At 48.5% G+C, this 9,793-nt stretch overlaps 1 protein-coding gene across 1 annotated transcript; it reads left to right on the top strand.

Annotated features, from left to right (window-relative positions):
- The first annotated feature begins 326 nt into the window (after positions 1-326).
- rskrb (ribosomal protein S6 kinase related b) lies at positions 327-9,423 on the top strand. Its single transcript, XM_007896531.2, has 12 exons — positions 327-547; positions 1,494-1,757; positions 2,509-2,592; positions 2,943-3,011; positions 3,647-3,716; positions 5,813-5,920; positions 6,311-6,351; positions 6,823-6,850; positions 7,309-7,398; positions 7,781-7,869; positions 8,161-8,271; positions 8,901-9,423. The coding sequence occupies exons 1-12, from the start codon at positions 482-484 to the stop codon at positions 9,117-9,119; spliced, it is 1,239 nt and encodes a 412-aa protein (XP_007894722.1). The 5' UTR covers positions 327-481; the 3' UTR covers positions 9,120-9,423.
- Positions 9,424-9,793: the final 370 nt, after the last annotated feature.

Raw genomic sequence — 9,793 nt, 5'->3', positions numbered from 1 at the left:
GTGGGGGGGTGGGGTACGTCTCTCGGGTTGTGGGGACGTCTCTCGGGTGGGGGGGATGTCTCTGGGGGGGGCGGGGAATGTCTCTTGGGTGGGGGGGCTTTCTGGAGAGTCTCTTGGGGAGGGTTTTTTTTTGGGTGGGGTTTTTTTTGTGGAGGAGGTGGGGTTTTTCTTGTTGGGGGTGGGGGGGGATGGGGAGGGCTATCTGTCATCATTGGCTTAGAGTCCTCCCAACACGGAGACCTCCAGTATCCCAGGGTGCTGCGGGGGGCGGGGTGTCATGACTGGCTTCGAGTCCTCCAACACGGAGACCTCCAGTATCCCAGGGTGCTTGCCGCGGGGGGGAGGGAGGGGGTAGCAGTTGATGCTGGCAGCGGCTCAGCCTGTGACAGGGAACTCAGACGACACCGCGGCCTGTGAGGGGATGGGTGGGGGGGAGAGAGAGAGCCGGATAATGTGAGAGGAGAAGCGGGAGCCGGCGGCGATGGGCAGTGAGCCGAGCACAGGCCGGGGTGGAGCGGGGCCCGAGCAGCCCGGGAGGACACGGCAGGTGATCCTCTCTCTTCCCCCCCCCTCCCTCCCCACACACACCCCCACACACCCCCAGACACACACACCCACACCCACACAACCCCCCCACACACACACCCACACACACAAACCCACACACACACACCCCCCCACACACACCCAGACACACACACCCCCACCACACACCCCCCCACCACACACTCACACACACACCCCCCCACACACCCCCCACACACACAACCCCCTCCACACCCCCCCCCACACACCCACACCCACCCACACCCCCCACACCCCCCCACACACACTGCCCCCCCACACACACATACCCCCCACACACACACACACCCACACCCACACACACACCCACACACACACGCAACCAGGCCCGAGGCCTTAACCCTGTGAGAGCAGTGCTGGGGGTGACGGTTGGTGACCCCTTGAACCTCGTGCAGAGCGCTCGCGCGTGCGTGTGCGCGTATATATATATATATAATATATATATAATTATAATAATAATAATCGTAGTTGTCTTTGACGTAGCGCCTTATCGCGCCCCCGAGGCGCCCCCAGCAAAGCGCTTTTCGCGGGACCTGCGTGGGTTGGTGCAGCCCCCCCCCTCCTCGCGCAGGGTCGGGCGGGCCCCGGCCCCCCGGGCAAAGGTTAGCCGCGCGGTGCAGCGGCCGCAGCGGCGTCCCCACAAGCAGTCGTGGGTTGAGCGGTCCCCTGGGTTACTGTCGCTTATTTTTTGAAAAGAAAACGCCGGGGGTGGGGGGGGGGTTCGTTACCGCCCCGAAAAGAGATCCGACCGCCCTTTCGTTTCGCTGAAAATAGGCAACAGGTGAAAGAGGGTTGGGAGAAAATTATGTATTTGTCGTTTGTATTATCTGTGACGTTGATTCTAATGTGTTGCGTGAGCGTTGTAAACAGTGCGCGGCATTGGTGGTGTTCTCCTGCTGATTTAACAGAGAGGTCATCTGACCAAGAAAGAAGCCGCGGCCTCCAAGTGGAAAAGCGTCTTGTCCAGCGTGGGTCTCTCCGTCTCCGGCTGGTACACCCTCGGACCCTTTCAAGCAGCCCGCAAGCCCTTTCCGGACCCCTTGCAGATCTGTGAGAAAAGAGCGCAGACCGTTGATGCTGCGTGCCCTCCAGAATGGCCTTTCCCCCGCTTCGTCTCGCTCTTCTTCCCGGAGTTCCCCTTCCGATCGCAGCCTTTGGAGCAACAGTTTGAGGTAGTGAGCCCTGATGGGTTTATTATTCTACCCGCCACTAAGTTCTATGGTATCTTTTCCTGCTGGTATTTAAATGAGTTTAAGAGGAGAGACAGTAAGACAACGTCTTTTCTTTATAAATCGTATGATCATCCAAAACGCACACGTTTTAAAAATGCGCCCGAGTTCCATTCAGTTTCCTGTCAAAACCACTTAGATTTCTTTGCCCTAGTTGTATTTTATAAGCAAATCATCTCCTAACTCAAAATACCACTCCCCTATCCCCTATTATCCCCTTGATGCATACACTTTTATCAGCTACAGTGACTGATGTGAATATAGGTGTAGTGTAGAAAACAACTTTGGTGTAAACCTATTTATAGTTATAGATAATAATAATAATAATTTATAAAATGTAATTCTATGATCTAATGAGTTATTTAATTATAGGGTTTTCCTATTTTTTATGTAAATATATAATATATATTTATATTTACTTTATAGTTTTTATAGTAGCCTATTATATTATCAGTTATGGGGTGTAACCTGTCATACTGTGACTCAGTCTGTAGTAATGAAATCGGAGGTTGTATAAACAAAACGCGTGTGATCCAAATCTAACAACAACAAATTATACTTGTACAGCGCCTTTCATGTCGGGAAGACGTTCCAAGGTGCTGGACAGTCAGGGACCCAAATTCCTGGGATGAAAGATACAGAGGAGGTGTGCTCATGCATCTTCAATGGTAACTCTGATTTCTCACTGCTTTAGGTTCTGGCATTCATCGCAAAAGGTTCGTCTGGATCGATTTTGAAAGTGTCTCAAGGGACTGAGAAGAAGATATACGCTGTAAAAGTAAGTGCAATTTAGTTTGAAAGGTTGGAGGTGAAAAGACGTTAGTAGCTCAGATGGGTTTACAATTAACTTTACATTGTGACCAATTGACATTTGGAAAATAGGCCCACAGTATTGTTAATTTATACTTGTACCTAAAGTGCTGGAGAACTTGAGTTTGCCCTAGGGAGGGAGTTTTAGTCTTCGTCAGATATTGAGATTCCTTTGTCTAAATCAAACATTGTGACCAACGTGACTACTGTTTTGCTCAGGCTGGCTTAGGTGTGTGAGGGAATAGTCTTATGGCTTTGTAACTCTACTCTTAGGCTTCGCAGCACTGTGCTGATTCGATTTGTGTGCCTTTTCTCTAGGTGTTGCTGAAAACAGAGGTTCTGCAGCAAGACGTCCTTCAGCAATGCAAGGATGAAGTTATTATCCAGGTAACTAACCAGCAGCTTGCTGTACGGGACACTAATACCTCTCTCTGATCGCTTGTCTGTTGGTCTGAGAGTTGAGTCTGCCATAGGTAATGGAGCACCAGCAGCACAATCCCAGCACTGCCAGGATGAGATTATTGCAAGCTCGTTTTCACATTGAATTCTTCTCTTGAAGTGTTTATGAAGTTGGTCTGGGTTCATCTTTACTTTACAATTTCAGGAAGAGAAAGTAAAACACATGCAGGAATTATTATCAATATCTGCGTTTTTTTTCTCTCTCCCCCCACCTCCTTCTCCCCCACCCATCTCTCCTAAAGACTTGTCAACCACGGTTCCCTTCATCCATCAAGCTATTGGGAAAGTTTCCATCAACGTATAACCTGACCCAGTTCTTTTTCCTTCTCTGGGTTTCATTGCTAGTAACTATCACATTCTTTCCATCAGTTGGGAAGGCAGGATCAATAGATACTCGCTCTGCGTCCGGTTGTGAAGACTCTTAGTCTGATCCTCACTGACTGCTCAGTAGATGCTGTTGTTTTTGTTGGTTTGATTCCCTCGTGCTCCAGTCTCCTCCTCTCTCCCATCGGTGAGTTGGGAGCAGTTTCCGGAAATGCTTTTCTTCTCATTCTCCTTCCCAGAAACAGGTTCGGCATCCGTTTGTGCTGAGTTTACTGGAGTGTTGGCAGACATCACGGCAGCTCTTTATTAGTGAGTTGACTGACAGATGTATTGGCGTTTTGGTGCAATTGCTTTGTGTTAGCTGCTACCCTCTAGAGTAGCCTCCTTCCACAGAGCTCTTGTGATATACTAGTTTACACAAATAGTCTTCAAAAGATGCCAACCAACCCAATAATAGAGCTACCATTGTGGATAATGTGAAAATTTACCTCCAGGGCTCCTGGGGAATAAGGTAGTGGGGTGAGTGAGCTAGGATGGGTGGAGCACATATTGAGGTGTTTGGACATTACTGTCGGGACCTAAATTCTATGCAGTATGGCTCCTAAGTTTTTCAGGAGCGAGAGAAGGGTCTTTGATTTCTTTGACCTGTAATAATCCCAATAGATATAGCTTTTACTGGCTCCGCTTGTGTTTACTTCATGGGAAAATGGAATAGAGGCACCAAAGTGTGGTGATGTGCAAAGGGGTGAACATGTCAAGGGAGCGCTTTCTCTCATCAATTGTTTAACCGCAGTGACCTGCCCTCTATGCAATGTTTATAGAGCATTGTAACAGGGTGTTGGGGAAAAAACAACCTGTAAGGATCTGCGGACTGCTGGGCTTGTTTCAGTCCCAATTGGTTCGAGCTGAAATTTACAGGAAGAGTAAAGAATTCTTTGACTATCGGGCTGAAACCAAATGACTGATCTGTTTTGAGGAGGGGGTCTTTCAGCTTATCCACACTGGTGAGTTGGCTGGCATTGTTTGTGTGGTAGAAGCGAATGGAGAAGGCCATCCTTCACTTTGCACTGGGCACTGGATCTGCCTTCTGTAAAGTAGGAGCCCGTACTCTGAAAGATGTGCTGAGATTGTACTTCGCTCGGACTGGTGAGAAACTTGTTCAAGATAAAAAGCAGAATAGATACCGCAATCATTTACTCATCTGGGGGTGTGGGATGTATAAGATCAATTTCCCGTTCCCCCCTTCAGACTGTAAACCAACTAATTTCCCCCACTCACACACACAAGAGTAAACCAGGCATGTGTTCTTTTATTCTATTTCCTATCGCTGTTGCCCACATCATGCCAGGTTGGTCTTGGTGTGTTATGGAGGGGCTGGGCTCAGTGCGCTCCCTTGCTCAGTGTTTCCTGTTTAACCTGTCACCACGAGATACGCATGCGCAACCTCACTGCCCTAAAATAAAAACAGTGGCTGGAAACACTCAGCAAGTCAGGCAGCATCTATAGAGAGACGAAAGTGAGTTAACGTTTCATGTCGATAACCATTCGTAGGAACTATCTGTAAGGAAATGCTTGACACCCCTCAGTGATTCCCAATGTAATGTAGCTCAGATAGGCAATGGGAGGGGCGGGCGGGTGGGTGGAGGGAGGATAAATTTCACTGGAAACATTTTTTTCCTCCTGGAAACTGCATAAAGATATGCGATTTCAAATGCAGGACCAGTTTTGCTTCATTGAGAATACTCTAAACTGGCTTGATTTTGCTTGTCGTGGAGCACGCCAGCTGTTTTAGAATATTTGTTGCACATCTGTATGCGTTTGTGTGTCGCACTGTTTATCGAGCCTTTGGGCGTAGCTGACGCAGACGCAGGGTGAGACTGGGGCTGCTCCAACTCCCTTGCATCATTTCTGTACACCTCAGTTTCTTTTAGCAGACGTCATGTTAACAGCAGTGTGATGGGAAGTGTGGAATTGAACCAATCTGTCCCACAAACAGCCATGAAGTGAATGTGACCAAAAAAAAATTTGTCGGGTGGATGGATTGTTGGCCAGGACACCGGGGGAAAGCCCCCCCCTCTCTTTAACATCCACCTGAACAGGCATGTAGCATTCTTCCCGTTGTTTTTTGTCGGTGAAATTGATTTGAATGCGCATCATCTGAATTGGTGCTGTGGCACGATTGCAGGTAGGACTTTAATTTGCGCTCTTATTTCTCCACACTGGTTTACAATGAGCGAAAAGCATCTCACTGAGTTTCTGTCGCTGCACTGCCTGGGAGTGAAGCGCTCATTCACACTGCCCTCCAGTGTCAAAAGGTTTCATGCAAAGCCCCTCCCTGCCACGGGACGAGTTTGGCTGTGTGTTCCCTACCGCTGAGCGCCTTGTGTTTTGTTCTGGTTCTGTAGTGTGCGACTACTGCTCCACTGGTGACCTCTTCATGCTTTGGTCCACCCACGGGCCGTTCGCCGAGGGGAAGCTCCGAGTGTTTGCAGCCGAGCTGGGCTCTGCGTTGGGTGAGTCGTTGTTCTGCAGCTTTTATTTTGTGTGTATAAATATATCTAAATTATGTAAATATGTCTTTTTATTTTATAAACAAACATGCAAACAAACAAATGGATACAATAATTATTCTTGCATTTGATATGCAACAGCAACTTGCATTTATACAGCGTCCTCTGGTAGCATCCAGGGTGCTTGAGAGTGGTGGAGTCCGCCACCAAGCCAGAGAGGGAGGGGGGAGGTATCAGACTCCAGCAGCCAATTTGCGCACAGCAGTCTCGGGACCCCCACGAAAGGGAGGAGGCTCTGGGGGCTGCCCTTTATTTTTACCTGGAAACACATTGCAATCTCAATCCTAGGGAGATACTGGTAGTTGTTATCCTTGGTTTTCCACTCTATTTCAGGGTTTCTCCATGACTTCGGAGTCATTCATCGCGACGTGAAGGTAAGAGACGTTTGCATTCAATCCTTCGGCCGATTTCCTGTGTCCGAATACGAGCGGCTTGATGAAGTATTGTGGGCGATGCAGCCCTCCCCCAGTACTGGTGTCAGCCAAGACTCTGAATTCATGACCTTCGGATTCAGAGGCAGCTGAGCCAGGCTGACACACTTACAAGTTATGTTTGGCTCACCAGCCATGACTGAGAACTGGCTGAGTGCTGCACCTCTCAGGTGATCACTCGCTGAGAACTGGAGATTTTGTTCACTCAAAACATTGTGACACTCAGACTTGTCCGCACACAGCCACGGGGGGAGGGGGGTGGGTGCGGGAAAAGGCCTTGGTCCATTCTGCAGGGAGGGTAAGAGAAAAGACCCAGGCTCTTTTTGGGAGAGGGAGAGGAGAGCCTGTGGCCTGTTTCCACCAAATTCCGTGTCATCTCAATGAACTCTGATCTCTAACCTTTCACTCTTTCAGATGGAGAATATTCTTATCAACGACAAAGGTAAGCTTGAATCCATCCAAAAATCTGACGTAAAAGGTATTTATTCCCCAAAGAATTAGCCATTATTGGATTTTAAATCAAATGTGTTCCTGGGAGGAGAACTTTGTGAGCGCAAATGGTTCCCAATAAATTCAATTCCACTAATTGAATCGCTGGCCTGAGTGTAGCCTTCCTTTTGGAGACCTGCTTTAGTCATGTCCTCAATCATTCCCTCCAGACAGGTTGAATTAGAGCGAGGCCGGTAACTCAACTGTGAACTCTTGAGGTAATGCTTATTTCCTGCAGATCTCATTGTGTGTATATTATATGCTGTCAACAGCACTGTACATGGCTGTCACTCTGGCTGAGTAATTCACAATGTATAACTTACTCTCAGCATTGTGCTGAGTTGAGGCACAAGGCCTCTGTTTTCGTTGTAGTAGGTGGTGCTGGTAGTGATGAGAGTCTCTGTATCTCAGGCCACCTGAAGTTGACTGACTTCGGTCTGTCACACAGACTACGCCGGGGAGAGCGAGCATACACCATCTGTGGGACAATGCAGTACATGGGTAAGCTGGGGGCTGGCAGAGGGAGTATGTGGGAGTCGGGGTTGGAGGGTGGGTGGGGGGGTGGAAACGAGTGAGAGTGACCTATTGGAAACAAAGTGGCCGAGGGCAAGCGATGCCAACCAGGTCGTGGAATCAAATCAACTGAATCGATCGGGGAAACCTGAGCAAGATGGTCAACGCAGGAATGAAATGGATCTTAAAATTGGAAGATCATCAATTCAGTATATTGGTGAATGCGGGGACTACTTTGTGAAGGGTGTATAACGATGGGGGTGATGGGAAGGGGGCTGTGGTGGGGGTTCCATTGTGTGATGGTCAGAGCTGCTGCTTGCTCTACGCTGGACCCTCTGAACTGATGTTTGTTGTTGCTGCTGTTCGGTAGCCCCTGAAGTGCTGAGTGGAGGGCCCTACAATCACTCCTCAGACTGGTGGTCGCTGGGAATACTGCTGCACGTGTTGGCAACCAACCGGGTAAGGACAGCACTGTCACACACCTCACTTTCTTTGCTCTGACACATTTTAAATTGAATGTCTTTTTTTGAGGTCAGTGGCTGAGCAGGTTTGTGCAATGTGATAACGCTCCCTCCTTGCCTGTAGTCTTCACGGTCGAGCCGTTGAATTCAGTTGGCGTGATTATAAATAGAGTGAATGTTGGCGTGATTTATCCCTTCTCTCGGGACGAACTTGATGTTTATGGATTGTTTGGAATTGCTCACTCCTTCAGCTCATGCAGTTTTTTTTTCTTCCTCCATCTCTGGCTAGTTTCCTGTGGAGCCTGAAACCGACCATTCCGCAATGCTGGTCAGCGTACAGATGGCCGACTTAACACCTCCAGCGACTGTCAGCCACAGCCTTGCCCTCCTACTTGCAGAGGTAGGATAATCCTATAGTTAGTATGACAGAAATGAGCAGCAAAGAAGGTCATTCGACCTATCATGTTTGTGCTGCGCAGGGAGTTAAGAGTTGCTCAGCACAAACATGATAGTGTAATATTGACATACAATTCACGCTGTTGTGTTATATTATTAATGTGCGATATTGATATACAGTGTGATATTCATACTGCATTGTGAGCCACACAGAACAGCAAGGTTGCTACTGGTCTCTGGTATTAGAGATTCTTTGATGACAATGGAGTATGAGTGCTCATTAACCTGGGCTTTGGAGGGGGAACGTGGGCCTGGATTTTCTGCTCCCGGTGACTTTCCAGAGCCCGCTGCAGTAAGTGGCTTTAGAGTAGGACCCGCTCCATACTTGCCAACACTCACAAATTAAAACGGTCACTGAAGTGAGGTTCTGGAAGACACCTGGTGCCCATAGAACTGTACAGCAAAACATAGTCGTAGTCCAGCACAGAGCACCACTTTCAAGAGACAGAGAAGTACAACAGAGAATATACTGACCTGGTTTATTGGAAGCAGTTGTCTGCATTGTTTAATGTTTACCTTATTACGTGCCCTGATCTGCACACGTGCTTCACCGCATTTGTGATCGTGTTTCAGCTCCTGTGCAAGAACCCCCTGCGTCGTCTGCGACTCCTCGACCACTTCGCACACCAGCACTTCTTCCAGGGCTTGTCCTTCGATCCAGACTTACTGCAGAAACTTCCCATGGACTCCCCGCTCTCCGCCGAGAAACTCACAGCCCTTCCCGATCCCTTCCGAGATTTTGACGGCGACTTCTTAGGGGAGGAGAGACTGACGCTGCCTTTGGCAGGGTGATCAGAGAGCCTGAGGGCTCGCACGTGTCATTACACCAGGGCCAATTGGGAGCTTTGGGTTTTAGCTCTGAAATGTCCAGAGCTCCGGGAGCCACACTTCTCGCTACTATCTCTGGAAATGTTTTTGTCTTAGACGCACAGGCTGTAGAACAAGAGGACAGGACAGCGAGCCGGTAGACCGTAGATCAGTACAGGTTGTGTAAATTAACTGTTTGGGAGTAAAATAACACGTCAGTCGAGCCTGGAATCATTCCAGAATGTGTAAAATGTGTAACTAAACATGTCTGAATAAAACAACTAAGAAGGCTGGATTTACGGTGGTGTGATGTTCTTAATACAAGAAGGCGGAACTTGTGACTGAAAGATCCCAATTCAAGTCATAGAATTTCATGTATTTTCTGGCCTGACAGCGATGGTTCAAGCTGGTTCTGTGGGCACCGGGGGAAGTGGGGGGGGGGGGGGGGGTTGCTTTCTAATGACCACCATTGACCCAACTGAAATAAAGCAGCTACCAGGACCTCGAATAATCACTCGCTAATTACCGTGGATGTTTTGCTCCAATTATTTGACAAAACTTGGAGTTACCAACCAGTCTTAATATCCTTGCATTTGATACAGTATCATCGAGTCATCGAAACACCTCAAAGTGCTTTGTGGGACTTGCTGTATAGTGCA

The sequence above is a fragment of the Callorhinchus milii genome, unplaced genomic scaffold, assembly GCF_018977255.1.
Source record: "Callorhinchus milii isolate IMCB2004 unplaced genomic scaffold, IMCB_Cmil_1.0 Scaffold10, whole genome shotgun sequence".
Classification (NCBI taxonomy): Eukaryota; Metazoa; Chordata; class Chondrichthyes; order Chimaeriformes; family Callorhinchidae; genus Callorhinchus; species Callorhinchus milii.
This window is presented reverse-complemented; position numbering and strand designations above follow the sequence as displayed.

Bases quoted from the DNA above. Each gene is read 5' to 3' on its own strand.
- rskrb (XM_007896531.2), top strand. From the start codon at position 482: ATGGGCAGTGAGCCGAGCACAGGCCGGGGTGGAGCGGGGCCCGAGCAG. The intron at 3,717-5,812 runs GTGAGTTGACTG...CTGGTTCTGTAG, and splicing joins ATCACGGCAGCTCTTTATTA to TGTGCGACTACTGCTCCACT. The intron at 7,399-7,780 runs GTAAGCTGGGGG...GCTGTTCGGTAG, and splicing joins TGGGACAATGCAGTACATGG to CCCCTGAAGTGCTGAGTGGA.